General features: G+C 33.9%; 2 protein-coding genes and 2 pseudogenes across 2 annotated transcripts; all 4 read left to right on the forward strand.

The window, feature by feature from the left end:
• The first annotated feature begins 377 nt into the window (after positions 1–377).
• LOC147551198 (putative UDP-glucuronate:xylan alpha-glucuronosyltransferase 4) lies at positions 378–2,893 on the forward strand. Its single transcript, XM_086669633.1, has 2 exons — positions 378–1,275; positions 1,787–2,893. The coding sequence occupies exons 1-2, from the start codon at positions 432–434 to the stop codon at positions 2,716–2,718; spliced, it is 1,776 nt and encodes a 591-aa protein (XP_086525759.1). The 5' UTR covers positions 378–431; the 3' UTR covers positions 2,719–2,893.
• A 436-nt stretch (positions 2,894–3,329) lies between these two features.
• Positions 3,330–5,128, forward strand: LOC147551199 (putative UDP-glucuronate:xylan alpha-glucuronosyltransferase 5 pseudogene; annotated as a pseudogene).
• Positions 5,129–8,871: 3,743 nt separating this feature from the next.
• LOC147551200 (putative UDP-glucuronate:xylan alpha-glucuronosyltransferase 5 pseudogene) lies at positions 8,872–10,820 on the forward strand (annotated as a pseudogene).
• A 2,402-nt stretch (positions 10,821–13,222) lies between these two features.
• LOC147551201 (GRIP/coiled-coil protein) lies at positions 13,223–14,913 on the forward strand. The gene is made up of 5 exons (XM_086667681.1): positions 13,223–13,377; positions 13,486–13,746; positions 13,889–14,080; positions 14,175–14,345; positions 14,472–14,913. Exons 1-5 carry the CDS (start codon positions 13,333–13,335, stop codon positions 14,769–14,771), a joined length of 969 nt encoding a protein of 322 aa, XP_086523807.1. The 5' UTR covers positions 13,223–13,332; the 3' UTR covers positions 14,772–14,913.
• Positions 14,914–22,004: the final 7,091 nt, after the last annotated feature.

Consider the following 22,004-nt stretch of genomic DNA (forward strand, 5'->3'; position numbering starts at 1 on the left):
TAGTAATGGAATTTCATATCATTGTTATTTTATGTTATAAATCTATGATCTTGTTGCTCTAAGAGACAACTAACTTGATTCTCCAAGAGAGAAGTAAGTCATTGTTGGGCCACTCTCAAGTTTTTCTTGTTGGCCATGTTGTTCTTAAGGGAACGTGCTACTTGGCCCGAGATTTTGCCCGAATATAATAAGAAAGCTGACGTAACAGGATCATTTTCGAATCCGGACATAACACATCATCATTTGGGCCATGATCGGGCAACAATCTCGGGCCAAATAACATTTATAAGTTGACAATACTTCCAACCAAAATGCTCTCTAATCATAATATTGGTAATGGATAAGTTGACAATAGTACCAACCAACGTGCCTCCATGCACAAACTCATCTCTCTTTCTCTTTCTACCTGTTACCTAACTCTCTATCAATAAATGGAAGTCATAACTATCATGCCCTTAAACAAAACCCTAACTAAGGTTACTCCAAGAGAAGCTCCAATGGCTTCCAAGGCTAGTCCTGGTCCAAAGATTAAAGTCTTCACCCTTGGTCTTTTCTTTCTTGCTCTTTCCCTTTCAATCCTCTTGTCAACTTTCCAACTAAACCCCATTCTCTTCGTCGTTGATCAACTAAACGAGTACAATTCATCAGTCGAAAGCTCAATGATGGAAAATTCAATAGCTAATATTGAGAAGAAACCATTACCACCATTAATGGACTTTCTTAACAAAGAACTTGGTGGTAACAAGAAGATAATAAAGATAGGGCTAGTAAATACCCACCAAAGTGACCAACATTATTGGAAAGCTTTAGGTGAGACAGTTTTAGTACCTTTTGAGCGCGTCTCGGCTAAAAAACGTTGGGCTGATTTTTTTCCCGAATGGATTGATGAAGATAAGAAGATTAGGAGTCCGAAATGCCCGGAGATTCCGATGCCGAGTTTCCAAGATTATGAAGGATTTGACATTGTAGTATCAAGGGTTCCTTGTGAAAATGGTAGTACTAGTTATAGTGGTGATAAAGGAATAAGGGATTTGTTTAGGTTACAAGTAAATTTAGTTGTTGCTAATTTGGTGGCAAGAAGAAATGATAGGGAAGTTTATGTTGTGTTTATTGGTGGATCTTGTGGTGGGGGTATGTTAGAGATTTTTAGATGTGATGATTTAGTGAAACATGAAGGAGAATTTTGGATTTACAAACCTAATTTGAAGAGATTAAAACAAAAGGTGTCAATGCCTTTAGGGACATGTCAACTTCCAACACCATATGAAGAACAAGGTTAGTTATTCATTCAATATTCTTAATTATCTCTCTCTTTATATTTTGACTTGATTTTCTTAATTATATTTTCTTCAATAGTTGTGGGTAGCATGTACATTCTTCATTTCTTTATTTATTTGTATTTGGTTTCTTAATTGTTAAAAAATAATAATAATTTTTGATTTTTTTTTTAAACAAAAGTAAAGAAACTATTAGTTTAATGACATTCATAGACATGTCCATTTAGAAAGTCATCAATATTCTATTTGAAAATTGAAATGATAGATGGAGGATGACTAAGAATTCACAATTTAAGGTTTAGGGTTCAATATTCTACTTGAGATCCGCTAATTCATCAAAATCCCTCGTAATATGAGATTACTCTTAGAACTCATTTGTCACACTTTTAAAATATTTGTGCAAGAAGAAAGCCCAGAGAGGAAAAAATCAATAGATATTTCGATTTAATATTTAATTGTAGATCAATTAAATTCTAATTAACCTTTTCGATTCCTTAATTTAACTGCAGGGAATAAAAAACTCATGGACTATGAGTTTTCAAAAATTGGAAACCCTATTGATAACCCAAGAGAAGCCTATGTAACAGTGTTACATTCTTCTGAAGCTTATGTTTGTGGTGCAATAGTTTTAGCCCAAAGCATTATTCAAACAAATTCTACTAAAGATCTAGTCCTCTTAGCCGATAATTCAATATCGAATAAAAGTCGTCTAGCCCTCGAAGACGCAGGTTGGAAAATCAAAATCATCGATCGAATTAAAAGCCCAAATGCAGAAAAAAATGCATACAATGAATATAACTATAGTAAGTTAAGAATATGGCAACTTACTGAGTATGACAAAGTTATGTTCATCGACTCTGATCTAGTTTTACTACAAAACATTGATAAGTTTTTTGCGTATCCTCAACTATCGGCAGCTGGAAATGATAAAATGATATTTAATTCGGGGATTATGTTAATTGAACCATCGAAATGTATGTTCGAATATCTTATGAAGACAAAAGAAACCATTTTTTCATACAATGGTGGTGATCAAGGTTTTCTTAATGAAGTTTTTACGTGGTGGCATCGGTTTCCAAGGCGATTAAATTATTTGAAGCTATTCGATATTAATACAGAAAAGCCTCAGTATCGCCCAGAAGTACCAGAGTCGACATATGCCATACATTTTTTGGGTTTCAAGCCATGGATGTGTTATAAAGATTATGATTGTAACTGGGACTTGTTAAATCATCATATTTTTGCTAGTGATTCGGCTCATCGATGGTGGTGGCGCGTTTACGACGCTATGCCGGAGAGGTTAAAGAAGCATTGTGGTCTCTCAAAAATCATGGATGAAAGAATTCAAAAAAGGAGAGGTAGGGCACAAAATGCTAAGTTACTTGATAAACATTGGAAGATTAAGGTCTCTGATCCTAGGCACACTAACCTTATTATTTGATCTATTTTCCATTCTTGATTAATAATTTATATGATCATAAATCAAGGTAATACCAAAAATTGTTTGCGAGTTAAGATCTTCTCGCATTGTTCCTTCTTATTCTTACACTTCAGTTACATTGTTTGCGTACCATATAAAAATGATTCAAAAACTGATTTATCTATTTGACAGTAAATTGTATCTTTTTCCGCAATCATGTAAATCTTGTCTATAGTATAGAAATGATTTAAATCATTTCCCAAAAAAAGAAAAGAAAAATGGAGTTGGTCAATTACTTTCATGTATAGTCTTTGGACATGGATTTTGTGACATTTTCTTGCCAAAAAAATGCAACTAAATTAATGTGATTAATCATTGATCAGACAAAAATTTAAAGCTCAAGTATCAAATCACTTCTACATTGATTAGAGCATAGAGAAAATAAATCACATGTTTAAATGGAAATTCATTAATTGACTCTCCTTAAATATAGAGATCTTGTCTACCCATTTGTCCATTCAAACCTCACACCTTTATTTTTATTTTATTTAAACAAGGGATTCTTGATTTTGATAATCTACTTTATAGAGATCTCACATCACTAGTAAGTAGTACCATCTTTTTGGATTAGTATGGGTACCAAATTCAGTAGAACAGCAAACAAGCTATTCTTGATTTTGATAATCTACTTCACATCTCTTTCTCTATTTTCAACCATCTTCATGCTAAAAGGTCCATGGACAATAACTCTTAGCCAAAACAATGTGATAATCAAATCAGAAGATAAAACTCTTGCTACGGTGCGAAGAAATATCATTCTTGGAGAAGAATTTAAACAAGAGAAGATTCAAATTGGCTTAGTGAACATAAATGAAGGAGATGACGAAGTGACGGGCGGGTGGGAAGAACTAGGTACTACAAGTTTAGTACATTTTGATAAAGTTTCAGAAAAACTTGAATGGAAAGAGCTAGTACCTGAATGGAATGATGAAGAAGAGAAATGGGTATCATCAAAATGTTCGAAAATACCCATGCCAAAATTTGAAGATTATGGGGCTTTTGATGTAATAATTTCTAAGGTTCCTTGTGGAATGGAAGGCAAGGAGAATGAAGGGATTAGAGATTTATATAGATTACAAGTGAATCTTGTGGTTGCTAATTTGGTGGTGAGGAATGGTTATAATGGCAATGAAAGGGAAACAAATCGATCGGTTTATGTTGTGTTTATTGGGTCTTGTGGACCGATGTGGGAATTTTTTAGGTGTGATGATCTCTTGAATCATGAAGGAGAGGTTTGGGTTTATAAACCTGATTTGAGAAGATTGAGAGAGAAGGTTCTTATGTTCAATGGAGATTGTAAGTTTAGTCCTCCACTTCTGAAACAAGGTTAGTTTGTCTCCTCCTTGCACAAAACATAAATAACCTTTATTCCTTTCTTTCCTTGCACTCTTTTGTGTCTTCCTTTTATATAATTCATTATCAATTAATGTTCGAAAATCACTTAACTATTTCAGGGGAATTCAATAATGGACACAATGTTTCAGAATTAGCCAACCCAATTGATCAACCAAGAAGAAGAGAAGCCTATGTAACTGTTCTTCATTCATCTGAAGATTATGTTTGTGGTGCCATTGTTTTAGCTCATAGCATTGCTAAAACCAACTCCACCAAAGATATAGTCTTGCTACATGATGATTCCATAAGCTTAAAAAGCCGACAAGCCCTCGAAAGTGTCGGGTGGAAACTCAAGCTCATCGAAAGGATCGAAAGCCCATTTGCTAAAAAAGATGCTTATAACAAATGGAACTATAGTAAACTTAGAATTTGGCAACTCACAGAGTACGACAAGGTAATTTTCATTGATTCCGATCTTCTTATACTGAGAAACATCGATAAATTCTTCAGGCACCCCCAATTATCAGCTGTAGGTGACACGAGGTACTTCTTTAACTCAGGGGTTATATTGATTGAGCCTTCTCCATGCATTTTTGAAACGTTAATGAGAAAACGTCACACATTACATACGTATAATGGTGGAGACCAAGGATTTCTTAATGAAGCTTTTACATGGTGGAATCGATGGCCGAGTCCATTGAACTTCTATAAGATGAGACATCACTCTAAGGAACTAGAAGATAATTCAATATTGCAGTCTATTTATACTATACATTATTTTGGTTTAAAACCGTGGATGTGCTATAGAGATTATGATTGTAATTGGGATACAGATGATCGTCGAAAATTTGGTAGTGATTCGGCACATAAAGTATGGTGGAAAGTCCATGATGAAATGCCAAAAAAGTTGCAGAAATTTTGTGATCTTTCAGTAAGTATGGATTGGAATTTGAAGAGATGGAGAGGAAAAGCAGAGAATGAGAGTTATCCAGATGAACACTGGAAGATTGAGGTGAAGGATCCAAGACAACATTGAATAGTATAGTCTCTCTTTAGTTTCCTTTTTTTAGTCTGTTTTGTTTGATATCCATACCTTAACTATATCTTCTTAGAGTTAATTCCTATATGACCCCCTACTTTGTGACCAGCTTCCTTTATGGCCCTTTGTTTTTTCGTAAATTCAAATATGGCCCACTATTTTCAAGATAATGTCATTACTACCTTTCTTAATTCTAAATTTAAAACATTAAAAAAAAATTATTTCCACCTCACCCCTCTCTCTCTCCACCTCATCTCTCTTTACAACTCACCACTCTCCCTCTCTCTCCAATTCACCTCTATCTCTCCAACTCACCTCTCTCTCTCTCCAACTCACTTCTCTCTCTCTCTCTCCAACTCACCTCTCTCTTCTCCGGCAAGGTCGCCGGGCGGAAAATTTTCCGTCCGGCTACCTTCAAACCTTAAAAAAAAAAAAAATCTCTCTCCTCTCTCTATAATTTTTTTCTTTTTAAAATCTCCACACTCTCTCTCTCTATCTCTCCAACGCCGGAATTTTTAGAGAGAGAGAGTGGAGAGATTTTTATTTTTATTTTTAAAAATTTTATAGAGAAGAGAGAGAATTTTTTTATTTTTTAGGTTTGAAGGTCGCCGACCGGAAAATTTTCCGGCCGACGACCTTGCCGGAGAAGAAAGAGGTGAGTTGGAGAGAGAGAGAGGTGAGTTGGAGAGAGAGGGAGGTGAATTGGAGAGAGAGATATAGGGGTGAGGTGTAGGGAGAGATGAGGTGGAGAGAGAGAGGGGTGAGGTGGAAATAACTTTTTTTAATGTTTTAAATTTAGAATTAAGAAGGGTAGTAATGACATTTACTTGAAAATAGGGGACCATATTCGAATTTACGAAAAAAAGGGACCATAAAGGAAGCTGGTCACAAAGTAGGAGGCCATATAAGAATTAACTCATCTTTTTATCTATTGTACTATCGATTGTGATTTTCTTTTTTTGTTTAATTAGTATTGTTTCATTCTTTTATGCCATCTTATTTAGTCCCACATTGTCTAACGTTAGCTTATACACAAATGTATTACCACCCAACTATGATACTTTACCCAAGAAAGGGAGACAAAATCTGATGCAGGCGCATAACGCGTAGGCCCACGTTCACGCGTGCTCACGACCTAGTCGACTACATTAGTGGTCCTAGTTAGTATAGGATTAGGAAGTTACCTTAATTTGGTATTTCTTTTATTTAGGAGTTTCTATGTTTTAATTTCTTTAATATTTGGGAATCCTAGTTTGAGTCTATCTAGGAAAGTCTATTATCCTATAAAAGGAGGTCTAGTCTATTTTGTTATTCATATTGAAGAGAAAAACCATTGAAGTTAATCAAGTTTTAGTTTATTTATCGTTTTCTTTACAGTTCTTCGTTTATTTTATTGTTCTTATTTTAATTTCGCTGCGATTACATCAAAATCAGGCTGAAATGTTATGGTTACTCCCAAGTATCGTAGAAGGAGAAAAGTACTAGGCGAAACTCAATCGGTCTCTCAACCTCAAGCTTCAACGCTTAGGAGCATCTTCAATGCAACACTCAAATTGAAAAACTCAAAGTGCCACTTAAGACTTTTTGAGTTTTGAAAAACTCTCTCCAATGCCACACTCAGCTTGGATCTCAAAATGATGTGCCACCATTTAAAGTTGAGATATCTCAAGAAGAAACTCAATATTTGAGACTTCTTTTGAAGATCTCAATTGACCACTCAATATTAAAAATGCAAATCTACCAATTTAGGAAATGACACCTAAGTTACTTTTAAGTTTTTAGGGTGTTGCATTGAAGATGTCTTTTGAATTCAGGATCTCAATATTGACATCTAGGAAAGAGAAACTCAGTTGAACCTTGACATACAAGATAATTTGAGTTTTTTTTTTGAGTTTTGCATTGGAGATGTTCTAAGAGCATAAGCTTAAGTGAGACTTGTCAGTTTTGCATGACCCAGTTGCTAAAGAAAAGTTGACCGAACTCATTTATTGGTACACACGCTCATAAATCTTTAATGACAAATCTTTAGTTTTAAGAAAATTAAGTATCATTAGATAATCCATTTTTTTTCTAAATGAGGATAGTTTCAAAAGTATATTTATTAATCAACAACTAATAAGTTCCCCTTAATAAGTTATATTTGCCAAAAATCCAAACAAAATGAGACAAAGGTACTCCTATGCTAATTATATAAATCTTACAGATTTGATTGAAATATAAAGGGTTAATTTCGTTTTATACCCCAATTTATGACCAATTCATGGTTTCGGTCTCATAAGTGTCTGATAGTTCGTTTTAACCTCATAGTTATACATTATACTATAAATTTATAATCGTTATCTTAAACTAAAAAGTATATTTTTGTTTTTTTTTTTATGAAGGGAAGTATATATTTTTTTTTGTTTAGTTATTCAAATTTATAATAGTTTAGACTGCCTTTAAATTTTAACTTCTAATCTTCTTCTTGAGTTCATTTTCTTTCTCATGCTTGTTTTGGTTGATTGAGTTCGCTCGAAACGACCAACTGAACTTAGTCGAGTCAAACCGAATTAAGCCAAACGAAATAGGTTGACGATTTGATCTGCCCGACTTCAACCGACGATTTAGTCAAACCGTCATTGATTGGTTTTGCTTTCCTTGAAGCCGACAACCAACCGGTACTCACCCCTAAATTTTAGTCTCTTAACTAAAACGGGAACATTGTTTGGGAGATGAGACCTTCTCATTTTATGCCTTCTTACACTGACACTTTAGTTACATTGTTTGTGTACTATATAAAAACTAGGGTATATTTCGTGCCCCAAGGGACGGACAGTTGGATTAATCAAATGTGACGAAATTCTAACTCATTGCTTCTAGAGTCACCTCATAGTATTGTTTTAGGCGCTATCTCCAAACATGTCATCCGACTTTCCATATTTAATATTGTTATATTCTGGTTGTCCTAATTTTTTAGTATTATTTTATTTTCTTAAATTAGTTATTATTTTGAGAGAGATTTTAATTTTTTTTTTTTAACTCTTAACATATATTTTTTGTTTCTTTTCTTCTTAAATTAGTTTTTTTTTCTAGGACACGGTTATTTTTTATTCAAATAAGTTATTTTATTTCTAAGAAGAATTATATTTTAAATTTTGAGAAGGATTTCTAGACAATATCATTTATTAAAAAATGGTGTTTGTCCCGTTTTCCCTTCTGTTTTATTGTATAGATGATTCAGAACTGATTTATCTATTTGAGAGAAAATCATATCTTTTCCCCAATCATCCAAATCATGCCTACTATATAGTAATATAGAAATTATTTTCAAAACATTTTTCCCAAAAAAAAACAAAAGAATGGAGTTGGTTAATTATTTTTCATGCATATATAGTCTTTGGGTTTGGTTTTTGTTACATTTTCTTGCCAAAAAATGCAACTAAATTAAAGTAATTAATAATTGATTACACAAAAACTCAAAGCTTAAGTATGCAATCTCTTCTACATTGATTAGAGTTATAGAGAAAAAAAAGTAAATGTTTGTATTGATACTCATTAAATGATTTCCTTAATTAAGAGATCTTCTACACCCATTTGTCCATTACCTCACACCTTTATCTTTCTATTTAAACAAGATTTTTCATCACTAGTAAGTATCATATTGGATTAGTATGGGTACCAAATTCAGTATTACAGCAAACAAGCAATTCTTGATTTTGATAATCTTCTTTATAAGTCTCTCTCTCTTTTCAACCATCTTCATGCTAAAAGGTCGATGGACGATAACTCTTAGCCTAAGCAATGTGATAATCAAATCAGAAGATATAACTCCTCCCAGAGTGAAAAGAAATATCATTCTTGGAGAAGAATTCAAAGAAGAGAAGATTCATATTGGTTTAGTGAACATAAATGAAGGAGATGAAGAAGTAATCGGCCGGTGGGAAGAACTAGGTAGTAATACAAGTTTAGTACATTTCGATAAAGTTTCGGAAAAACTTGAATGGAGAGAGCTAGTACCTGAATGGAATGATGAAGAAGAGAAATGGGTATCATCAAAATGTTCAAACATACCCATGCCGAAATTTGAAGATTATGGGGCTTTTGATGTAATAATTTCTAAGGTTCCTTGTGGAATAGAAGGCAAGGAGAATGAAGGGATTAGAGATTTATATAGATTACAAGTGAATCTTGTGGTTGCTAATTTGGTGGTGAGGAATGGTTATAATGGCAACGAGAGGGACACAAACCGATCCGTTTATGTTGTGTTTATCGGGTCTTGTGGACCGATGTGGGAACTATTTAGGTGTGATGATCTCTTGAGTCATGAAGGAGAGATTTGGATTTATAAACCTAATTTGAGAAGATTAAGAGAGAAGGTTCTTATGTTCAATGGAGATTGCAAAATTAGTCCTCCACTTCTGAAGCAAGGCGAGTTTGTCTACTCCTTGCACAAAACATAAATATCCTCTGTTTTTGCACTCTTTGTCTCTTCCTTGAATGTTTTTTTTCTCTCCCTTTTTTCTCGAAAAAAAGACAGAAAGGGTGAATCTGGAAAGAGAAAGCTAGACTTAACAACCCAATGACAAAACGTTCCGTTTTGGGAGTCTAAGATTCTATAGGACAAAAAATCTCGAGAATTAGGCGAAAACTTGTTTCTGCATTATCTTATAAGATTCATTGGGAGAAGCCTATGTAATTCATTATCGTGATCTTCTTCTTCGCTTATATTTTTTGGTTCAATAGTTTTTTATCAAATAATGTTCGAAAATGCTTAAATGTTGCAGGGGAATTAAACAATGGACACAATTTTTTAAAATTAGCCAACACAATTGATCAACCAAGAAGAAGAGAAGCCTATGTAACTGTTCTTCATTCATCCGAAGAGTATGTTTGTGGTGCCATTGTTTTAGCTCATAGCATAGCTAAAACCAACTCTACCAAAGATTTAGTCTTGCTACATGATGATTCCATAAGCTTAAAAAGCCGACAAGCCCTTGAAAGTGTCGGGTGGAAACTCAAGCTCATTGAAAGGATCGAAAGCCCATTTGCTCAAAAAGATGCTTATAACAAATGGAACTACAGTAAACTTAGAATTTGGCAACTCACAGAGTATGACAAGGTAATTTTCATTGATTCCGATCTTATTATACTGAGAAACATCGATAAATTCTTCAGACACCCTCAGTTGTCAGCTGTTGGTGACAAGAAGTACTTCTTTAACTCCGGGGTCATATTGATTGAGCCTTCTACATGCATTTTCGAGACGTTAATGGAAAAACGACACACATTACATTCGTATAATGGTGGAGACCAAGGTTTTCTTAATGAAGCATTTACATGGTGGAATCGGTGGCCGAGTCCTTTGAACTATTATAAGATGACACACCATTCTAAGCAACTAGAAGATAATTCAACATTGCAATCTATTTATGCTATACATTATTTTGGTTTTAAGCCATGGATGTGTTATAGAGATTATGATTGTAATTGGGATACAGACGATCGTCGAAAATTTGTTAGTGATTTCGCGCATAAAGTATGGTGGAAAGTTCATGATGAAATGCCAAAAAAGTTGCAGAAATTCTGTGATCTTTCAGTAAGTATGGATTTGAATTTGAAGAGATTGAGAAGAAAAGCAAAGAATGAAAGTTATCCAGATGAACACTGGAAGATAGAGGTGAAGGATCCAAGACAACATTCAATAGTATAGTCTCTATTTAGTTTTCTTTTCCTGGTCTGTTTTTTCTTGGTATCTATAAACACAAATCTCTTTTCTATATCTTTTTATCTATTTGTCTCTTCATTGTGCTTCTCTTCTTTGTTTAATTAGTATTTTTTTGTGATCTTATATAGTCCCACATTGTACAATGTTGGACTATGCATCAAATGCAGGGGTTTGACTACCCTCAATGGTAATACTGTGTCTGAGAAAGGGAGACGAAATCAGGCCGTAATGTTATGATATAATCCAAGTATCTTACAAAGAGAAAAGTACTAAGGTGAAATTTAATTAGTCTGTCCATCTCAGACTTCGACCCCTAGAGACTTCGGTTTTTTTTTTGTTGAGAGTTAAAGACTGAGTAAGACTTGTTAGCTTCTTTTTTCCTTAGATTACATGGCCAAGGTGCTAAGGAAATTGCAAGGACTTTGACATAACAGTGACATGGACACAAATTCTTCGTTACGTGGATAAAGAGGTTGGTTATGGCGGGCACTCAAAATTCGAACGTTCAAATTGAATGATTGAGATTATAAGAAACTCAGGTCACTTTGTGTATCACGTTTTAGGTCATGTGATTGAACTGCTTTGCACCAATCTGGGCCGTTCAAATCAACAACCTAAATTCCACCCAATTAAGAACTCTTAATTAAGATAACCATTATGTCCTTCCTTCCACCAACCAAACTTTCGACCCTTCCCCTTTGATTTTGGCAGAGTAATATAGGAAAGAAGAAGAAGACAAAAGGGAGTGAGGAAAAAGAATCAATAGGGAGAGAAGGAATACAGCCACGACGGTAAAAAGAGTTTGACAACTTTGATTCACAGGTGTTTTTTGTAAGCTAAGTGAAAGTGAAAGTTGTTGATTTGGAGGGTTTCGCTGAATTTGATAGTGAGATTTATCAACCATATTAGTAAGTTTTAGATTCTATTGGTTTTCAATATAATACTCAACGATCCGTTTCTTACATTAAGTTACAACAATAATTGTTTGATCCATTTATTGACAAAAAGTGTCATGAAGTGGTGTGGTGGGAAATTATTAGTTTGGATGGATTTGAATACAGATGAGACTAGTGTTTTTCATGATAGACAATAACTTTAATTTTTTATTAGAGTATACCGTATTTTACACTTTAATTTTTCCAAAAAAAAAAAAGAAAAACTAAAAGAGTTCATAAAAAATATACCTTATTTTACACTTTAATTTTTTATTAGAGTATCTCTAAATGAGGCCATCAGAGGCAGAGCCATTAGTGGGACTTTGTGGCAAGATCCAAATAGAAATAGGCGGGGTGATTTGGGGAAATAAAAAAAAGTTCAGGGTACAAAATTTTGGATGGAAACAAAAAAAAAGTTTGAAATTTTTTGTTTTCTCTAAACAGTTAAACCTTTACATTTTCAGCTTCTTCCCTCTTCTTCCTCTCTCACTTCCATCATGAATGCGACCTCCAACATAAATTCCGACAACCTCCACAACAAATCTTGAGACACTTTCAACATCTAGTAAGTCCAGGGCTTTGGGTTCAAGCACGAGGGATAACAAGATTTTAGAGAGAAAGAAAGTCGTTCTTCTTCGACAACGACAAAGAGAAAGAAAATGGGATTTGTGAATGGTATTGTTAACGTCATAAATCAGCTTCATCTTTTGACAATGCAGAAGTGTTTGGAGTTTGTCTATAGGGTTGTTAGGGTTTCACAGCTTGGGGATGGGAATTCTAGGGTTGTTCTGCTGGTTTATGTGTATTTAGCTTTAGAGCTTTTGTCAGGATGGAAATTTCCCGAATCGGGGTCATTGTTGCTTCCCTCTTTAGCCATTTAAGTTGTAACTTGGAGCAGAGACATTTGATGCTTGTTGGGAAGTGTAATAGTCTTGAAGATGATGAGATCATATTGAACCATTCTGATTGTCATGTTTTTGGATGTAAAGTGCATCACGATTCACTAAAATCTTCCAAGAAGGCTATTCGAGCAGTCGAGCTTCGTAAAATTATCAAAAGTTCGCCGACAGGGATGAGAAATCCCGACGAGTTTTTCCAGCCGACAACTATACAGGCGACAAAAAAAGAGAGGATGTGTTTGGAGAAACACTTTTAATTTTCCATCTTTTGATTTTTTTGCCCCGAAATTTTTTCTCATTTCTCCAAATCACCCACCTAAAAAATATAGTGAAGAGATTATTTTGAGATTCATTCACTTTGACATGTAAGATATTAGATATTTAGAACTTTTTTGAGTCTTGCATTGCATGGTCGCATGGAGATGCTCTCAAACTCGTTTCAAAAGTCAAATCGTTGGAGAAAATGTTGATAAACTAAAAAGTGAGGGTAATTTGGTACTTCCAACAAAAAGTCAAAATCCAGCTAGTTAGCTTGAAAGTTGAAAGTCTAGTCAAGAAGAACGTTGGGATATCGGCGCCTCTGTTTAATAAAACTAGCCGTTGTCTTCTGTCTCTCTCTAAGTTTCTCTCTCTCTATATCTCTGCAACTAAACAAGATCTTCAATGGCAGTTTCACTTGATAGATCTTCACCTTCTCTCATCAACAAGGTTACTTCTTATTCTCTTTCCCCCCTTAGATTTTGTATTGTACTCCAACTATTTCTTCAAGTAGTTCTTTCAATGCTTAATTTATTTTTTTCAAAATTTTGATTACAGAAATCAAGTATTTCCATGGAATCTTCACCATTACTTAGTCCATATTCAGATAATAATTTGTGGAAATCACTTCAAACCCGAGTTGATACACTTCTCGAGAATCGTCAGCTCAAAGAATTAACAGGACAAACTCACCCAGATCCAGATCTCCCCCCAAAAGCTCAGTCTGTCAGAGAAGATTGTTTGCTTCTTCTCAAGGGTTTTGATTCCATATCTTCTTCTCTCTCTCAACTTAAAGGAAATTTAGACACTGCCCTTCAGGTTAAACCTTCTTTACTTTCTCTCTCTAGAAATATAGTGCAATTGCACTTACCATTAGAATCTAGCTATGATTTGGGTAGATTCTGCAATTTTTCAGATGTGGGGTTTTTCTTATCTGTTCTTCCTCTGTTTTATGTGACAGGGAGCAAAAGATCTATCTAATACTTCACTAATTGAATTACCCCATACTTGTTTGGGAAAACCAGATGTTGAAGAAGAAGAAGAAGATGAAAGGGAGAGAACTGTAAAGAGAAAACATGAATCTCATCAATTAATTGATGAAGATCAGGAAGAACAAAGTCCAAATCATGGGAAGCTAAAGAAAGCTAGAAAAGTTGGTTCTTTTTTCTTCTATGTGTATTAACTTACTTCACTGTTTGGATCTTAGATTGAAGCTAAATTGTTTTCGAATAACTTGTTTTTCGCAGCTAGCGATTTCAATGGCAACAAATGCAGCTTCACTAGCTAGAGAATTGAAGTCAATAAAATCGGATTTATCATTTATGCAAGAGAGATGTGCTCTGCTTGAGGAAGAGAATAAGATGCTCAGAGATGGATCTGAAAAAGGGTTAAGACTAGAAGAAGAAGAAGATGATCTGGTAACCTATTTCTATTCACTTTATCACCTACCCATTTCAAATTTTTGATTCAAAAAGCTTATAGTCTTTTGATATCGAACAATTCTTCGATTCTAACTTCAAATTTGTGTTTTATATAATCTGAAGGTGAGACTTCAATTGGAGGCATTGCTAGAAGAGAAGTCAAGATTAGCGAACGAGAAAGCGAACTTAATTAGAGAGAATCGATGTCTTCACCAGCTTGTGGAATATCATCAACTCACTTCCTCACAAGAAGATTTTTCGGAATCTTACGGGCAAGTTGTTCGAGGAATGTGCTTAGATTTTTCATCTTCTGCAGGAGAAGAAGAAGAAGATGAGGAAACTGAAGCTCATTTGACACCCCAAACTGATACCTATGGTTTCTCTAATTGCCTTGATCATTACTCCCACGAAGAACAAAACTAGTAAAAGACCTAAGTATGTAATTCCACATAGTGTTCTATTCATTTTGTATTGTTCTATTCATTTTGTATTGTTCTGTTTCTAATTTAAACTACGATTTGGATATTGTGTATCTAGTTTATCTATTGATTGGCCTATTCGGATATATATTTAGTGTTTACTAGTTTCGGCTTGGGTGGTGACCGCTTCTTGATATATAACTTGTAAGTGAAAAATTTAAAGATCAAAAGTTCGATCCAAACACAAGTTCAAAACTTGATTACAAAATTTCACTTCGGTTTACTTGGATCATTCACCCAAGTCCTTCAAAGCAAACACTCACCAGAGTTGCGGGTGTCTCTGTTCTTGGGTTTTGGGGAAAAAGAGAGGTAGAGAGGAGAATGAGGACAAAGGGTAAAATTGGAAAGTGAAAACAGGAGATTAAGTTCCGCTATGGTTATGCAAGTTATTTTGGAATTAAAATAAGAGTTGGTCAAAATATAGAGGCTTGAAAGATGAATTGGTCACCAATTAGGGACCAAATAATAATTTGACATGACCTTTAGAGGTCAAGTGAGGGTTAAGGTGAAATGAACATCACAATTGCATTTTTGAAAAAGAACTTGATATTAAAATATACTAAAATCTCGTACCAGTATATCTAAGTTCTAACATATGTATATAAAAGTTATCATTCACCGACAGATATAGTGTCATCCCTGTGTCTCTGAGTCTCTCTCTCTCTCTCCTACCTTCCTCCTCTTTTTCGAACATTTGATCTTATCGAAGTTGATGTAATAGAATATCACCAAAGTTATATATGTATGTCACTATGTGTATGCTGGAGTCGGTACAACAATGTGGTACACACCAAAAGAACAAAATATGGAGTTAGGGTAACGAGGGTACTCATCTAACTTCCCTGCTCCATTTTGATGTATTTGTGGTGGAGTAAAACTAGTCCACTCAATAAATAGTGTCTTTAGAGATGACTATAAATAAAGCCTCGTCTCCTTTGCTCATCTCTCATGTCCTCTTCTCATTTTTAACTCTCTTTCTTTCTCATTATCCAAAATCAATTCACCCCTTCATTCCTCTCCCTCCCTCTCCCAAATCTTCTATTTTTCTCATGAATCTTGGTTCTTGATTTTACTTTCTCTTTTCATTTTTTCTTGAAAATATTATTTAATCTTAATCATTTCTAATCTTCGGATCACGGGCATTAATTATGTCATCTACCATGTGTCAAAATCTTCTGTCATCTTTTGAGCCTCAAACCCTAGGGCTCCAAGTGTCTCCCAACCAACAACCTTTTACATTTGATGTGAAGTATCCTTCAATCTCTACGGAAACAAGTCCTATGGAACCTCACAAGTGTTGTGGCTATGTCAATAACAACAACAATATTGTAAAAACTAACTTGGGTAATTGGAGCTTTATCGATTCCTTATCCAAAGAAGTAAATGAAAAGAAAGATACGGTTTATGTCCATCCTTTAGTTAAACCTTCTTCGTTGTCGCTTAGTGAGAAAAGTTTGGAAATATGTACGGAAAATTTGGGTGGCGAGACGGGTAATAATGTAGAGAATGACGAAAACTTAACCTTATCTAATTATTCAAAGTCGAACTTGGAGACTAGTAGAAAGTCCTTTCCCACAAAAACACATAAGAAGGTGAATCGAAGTTCATTCCCTCCTCCATTAACATCGATAACCAATTGTGAGTCCATTCAATATATGCCCCGTCGAGAAGGTGGACGACTAGTGATCAAAGCCGTCATGGTGGCAAGTTCAAACACTTATTTTCAAGTAGAAAGAGGAAATGGTCGTCTGAGATTGCTCTTAAAGGTACCATTTGAAGAGGATGAAGAACAAGAAGATTGTGAAGAAGAAGTTGAACAAGAAGATGGTAGTGATGCTTCAATGAGAGGGGACATAGATGTGAGTGAAGTAAATGAAGATGGTGATGAATTAGAAATTGGAAATTTTAGAATGTCTAGCAACATGAGATGCAATGAAGGTCCTAAGAAAGATTTGTCAAAATGGGAACATTTATGTGTAGCTACTTAGATGCTTTAATTTGGGTTCTGCCTATATAATGTATAATAATTCTAAAAGTTGTAGTGCTATCTCATTTTCCTTTTTTCACTTTAGGCCTTTGGTTTCATGAATATTATTCTCGAATAACAAAAGATATCTAACTTTTGTCTCACCCAGATTGCGGACTACAAATTTTAATTTCAGTAAGAATCGGAAAAAAAAATGCATGGTATAATCAGATTACCTTTGATTTATGAAAATCCTATAAAAATAGTATAGGTGGCGATAAAATATTACAAAAACTTTGCAAGATAATTAATGCACTACTTTTCTTTAATCCTTTACCCATTAGAGGTGCTTGAAAACACAGTAGTTTTGTGATCATACTATCATAGTGATATAATCAAATAAAGTAACACATCAATATTTTGATCACACTACGGGCGGGACTATAAAATCCATAAGCTAATTACCTTAAGTTGGTCTAGACCCTTTGTCTAATATGAGCTCTGTTATGGGTCAATAACAGACCTCTTACAATATATTTATATACTAGTGTATAGTCCCTGTCCGTAGGGCACGGAAATTTCTATATGCATGTTAAACGGTTATTTTCAAGTACTTTGGTTATTTACAGATATTCAAGTAGTAAAAATATATATTAAAAATAATAAATTGTAATTTCTAGAAGAACAATGAAGATTATATTGGGTTTTTTTAAGAGAGAAAAAAAGGAAAGAAAGAGAAATATAATCGTGTTTTCTAAAAAAGAGAGAATAATGTGAGAAGTTATAGCAAATGGGTCGTTATTTTGACTTTTAATGTCTATCTTTTAAAAACTCTTTAAAAAGAATGGTTAAGATTCAAATATAAGAAATGAATGCCCGAGATTTATAAACACAAGTTATGACATGGCAAAAAACCTATGACATGGCAAAAAAAAACCAACTTATGACATGACAACTTATGACATGGGAAGGGATGAACGTCCGAGATTTATAAAGCCAACTTATGACATGACAAAAAAAACCCTAGCTGAATTGTTATATAGATAGATTTTAAAGGTGTTTGTCGAAAATGCTTTGAATAGCTAGAGGGCAATATCTAATCTAAAAATAATATGAGAAATCGCTTAAGCCGAATTTTCGGCTTGCCTCATTTACATTATGTTTGTTCTAGTTTATAAATGGTTATTATCATCAATGTAATGTAAGTAATCAATTTTCTCAATTTTTGTAGAGAGTTTGTAGAAGACGAAATGCTAGGGTTTTAGTGAATTATACATTAAACTTTTTGAGAAGTTTCTGTACTCTAGTTCTTTTTTTTTGTTGAACTAATGTACTCTTGTTCTTCGTATATAATGAAAATCATTGGGTCATTGTTAATAGTGGAATAGATATTAGGCCTGAATTATTCAGTGTGATTGTTTAGTGTTTACTTCTATCTTGTAACTAATTCGGATGCCTTGAGAATGGGGTTTGAATGGGGTGGGTTGTGGATGAGAGGGGTGGAAAAGAAAGCAAGTTGGGGGATACGTGAGAGTACGGCGGCAGAGAGTGGTGGCGGAAGAGTAGTTGCTGTCGGAATATGTGGATCCCCACACTTTGAAGGGTGCATGATGAAGTTAGAATCCATGAAAAGTAATGAAAAATATAGAAAAAGGTAAATCAATCTGACTGAAATCACATCCAAGAAGAATCAATGATCAGAGGGAAGTCCTCGTTTCGTTCTCCCATTGGCTCATCTATATACCCCACCATCTTGCATGGGTCCACCCCAATGTGGTGTGACTCAAAATTTCAAAGACTTACTTGATATCAAATGTCATATCCCTAAAGGAAAGAATAAAAGAAATTAGTGTTTGTGAAATGGATCGTGTAACGGGCTACCCTAGCCCAACATGGGCAAAATCGGATTTGAGCTCGAGTTGGCCGCGTGAAACTTGGTATGTGGATAGTCTGTTTCAAACTTGATCTGTGTAACCTGAACCTGTATTTAGACAAATTGACGCATTCATTCTCAGAAGCTCATTAATAATTTTGGTTCCAACAAAATCGTCTAATTGCAACACAAGTTAACCAAAGAAAATTATCTTCGAAAAAACCATATTGATATGTTTAAAACTTGGGATATGGTATGAATAGCTAATATCACAACTAAAACATGGTTATATTCGACTTTTACAGTTGAATGTAACTTCCTCTTAAGTCCCAAAGGTCATGAGTTTGAATCTTGGGGTTTATTTATGTACTTTACTAACAAAGTAAAAGTAGGCAGATGGATTTTAAAACAAGGGCAGAGCTAGGATGGGGCGGTGCCTGGCTGCAGCCAGAGTTCAAATCTCGCAAACTTGTATATTCTACCTGAACGTATATTATAAAACTATGTTCTAGCCCGGGTGGTAGGAACTCAACCCAAATGTTTATTAGAAGAACACAGGATCGACTCGCATCCCACTCAAAATCGCAATTTTGTTTTTATTTTGTGAATTAATTCTCTATTAATCCTTTCATTACATAAGGGTTCTCTTTTGGTCCCCATTTTTCAACTAGATTCTTTTTTGATCCCTTCTTTTTGATAAGTTAAATTTTATTCACTTTGGTAGGTTCCATACTATGTTATAGTTTTTTGTCTTCAAATTGCCAGTGATCACGTACATTAATTTTAATGGATGTGAAGTTATTTTAGGTGCTTCACGTTTGAACTATTATCGAAAATTTCACGTAGATATTATTTATCTAATGAGATTTTTCGTAATCACTTGTTTTGATTTGGAAAGTTAAGTTACATCTATATAATAAAACAGAAAGGAAAATGATGACTGGGACAAACATCCTTTTTTAAGGCCGCGGTTTCGAGGAATAAAACAAAATCTCAAGGGAATAAAGACTTAGGAGACATGTTTCTTTTTAGACCAAAAATTGGCATGATTGTTATTAACCTCCTAATCTTCATTCCCACTCAATCAGATGTGAGTTCTAAATTATCTATCTCTATCTCCCTGATGTAGTATTTCCAATCAGATGTGAGTTCTAAATTATCTATCTCTATCTCCCTGATTATCATTAACCCCCTAATCTTCATCTCCTCACATCTTCATATTAAGTCCAAGTCTTTTTAGACCAAAATCTCAAGGAAAATGATTACTTGTTGCCCTAGCTGAAGGGGGAGATTTGTCACCTTTTGGTGTTGAATTAGGGAAACCAGATTCATCAGTCTCTCTCCCTAAACTAGATAATAGATCATCAACAGAAAGACTTGGATCAATTCGACGCGTTTTTGTAATAAACTTTAGGGCACGAATACGGTCTCCAATTTCTATTGCTTCTTTCCCAATTTTCAAACATTTCAAAGCTTCATCTTTGTTTCCATCCATGACTTGTAAATTCTCAACCAATGAACAAACACCTAGATAAATTTCGAAACCTAAGCAAAACAACTAGGAAAGAAATAGAAACTAAAGTTCAAATTAAACCCAAGTCTTCTTCATCGGTCGATTCTGTTTTCAAAATTAACGAATCGCTCACTTAAATTTCTAAAAAATTGGAATTCCAATTGAATTAAGAGAGAGAAAGTATTGAATGTTTAATCTTTACCAATTCGACCGATTTGATGGAATTACGAACTACAACACAATAAAATCTAGAAAAAAAATTATGGGATTGAGAGGAATTGGTCTTACATAAGAAATGAAGAGATTATTTCTTGAATTTTGTTTCTCTCTCTAACATCGAACAATTTCAGGGTTCCATTTTTTTCCTTCTTTTCTTCTTGAAATTTTTTTCCTTCAAATTCCTAGCGAAGTTGAGTGATTGGATATAACTTAGCTTTCCAACTCAGAATCTGAACATTTGGTGGGTTGATTTACTTTGTGGTTCTTGGACTTAATATGAAGATGTGAGGAGATGAAGATTAGGGGGTTAATGATAATCATGTCAATTTTTGGTCTAAAAAGAAAATATGTCTCTTAAATTTTATTCCTTCGAGATTTTTCTTTATTCCCCAAAGCCGCGGCCTTTTTTAACAAGGGATATTCTCTAGAAGCCCTTTTTAAAATTTAAAATATAATCCTTCTTAGAAACAAAATTACCTATTTGAAGAAAAAAATAATTGTGTCATTAGGAAAAAAACTAATTAAAGAAATAAGGAAACAACAGATATTTCAATAGTTAAAAAAAAAATATTGAAATCTCTTTCAATAAAATAATAACTAATTTAAGAAAAGGAAACAAAAGAAAATAATACCAAAAAAATTTAAAAATATAGTCCTTCTCAAAGTTTTAATATAGCAATATTACGTGGCGACTCTAAAAGCACGAGATATTGGCCAGAAGCCCTTCTCAAAATTTAAAATATAGTCCTTCATAGAAATAAAATAACCTATTTAAGAAAAAAAATTAACCGTGTCCTTAAAAAAAAATTAATTTAAGAAAAAATGAAACAAAAGATATTTCAAGGGTTAAAAAAAACTAAAATCTCTTTCAATAAAACAATAACTAATTTAAGAAAATGAAACAAAAGAAAATAATACCAAAAAATTAGGGTATCCAGAATATAACAATATTAAGTGTGGAAAGTCAGGTCACATGTTTGGAGAGAGCGCCTAAAATAGTTCTACGAGGCGACTCCGGAAGCACTGGGTTAGAATTTCGTCATATTTGATTAATACAACTGACCGTGCCCTGAGGCACGGGACATACCCTAGTATAAGAATAATGATAGAAAAATATTGTATTTGGCAAAAACTTATTTTGAAAGGGAAATGATAGAGTGACTTAGAAATTGGTACTTAGAGAGTGACATATTTCCTCATTTTTAAATACTCTACTACTTATTAGTGCATTTACACTAAAAAAGAAAATTGTTCTCTCAGTATTTTTAGGCTAGTCCGGATTAGTTTAAAATCCTGGCTCCGCCCTTGCTTTAAAACCCTTAAAGTAATATTCTTATACGAGCTTTAAGAATCAAAATATTGTGGTTATGGCCGTTAATAAACTTATTCAATTCATGTTATATCGTCATTTGTGTTTCAAAATATATCAACACCATATGATAATCACTTGTCAAAAAATAAAAAATAAAATAAAACCGTATTAATTGGTTCCTTACATCATGGATTCGAGTAGGATTAGATTAAAAATCAGTGCCCAACAAACTCTTTGGCTACAAAATTACCTTTAAAATATGTTATTTGCTTTGTCATTTCTATAAGAAAAAAC

This window comes from Eschscholzia californica, unplaced genomic scaffold (assembly GCF_041429995.1).
Source record: "Eschscholzia californica isolate CP2 unplaced genomic scaffold, dmEscCali1.0.p SCAF_3, whole genome shotgun sequence".
Taxonomy (NCBI): domain Eukaryota; kingdom Viridiplantae; phylum Streptophyta; class Magnoliopsida; order Ranunculales; family Papaveraceae; genus Eschscholzia; species Eschscholzia californica.

Excerpts from the sequence above, each read along its gene's own strand:
- LOC147551198 (XM_086669633.1), top strand. The coding sequence starts at position 432 with ATGGAAGTCATAACTATCATGCCCTTAAACAAAACCCTAACTAAGGTT. Across the intron at positions 1,276-1,786 it reads AACACCATATGAAGAACAAG|GGAATAAAAAACTCATGGAC; the intron begins GTTAGTTATTCA and ends ATTTAACTGCAG.
- LOC147551201 (XM_086667681.1), top strand. The coding sequence starts at position 13,333 with ATGGCAGTTTCACTTGATAGATCTTCACCTTCTCTCATCAACAAG. Across the intron at positions 13,378-13,485 it reads CACCTTCTCTCATCAACAAG|AAATCAAGTATTTCCATGGA; the intron begins GTTACTTCTTAT and ends TTTTGATTACAG. Across the intron at positions 14,346-14,471 it reads AAGAAGAAGAAGATGATCTG|GTGAGACTTCAATTGGAGGC; the intron begins GTAACCTATTTC and ends TATAATCTGAAG.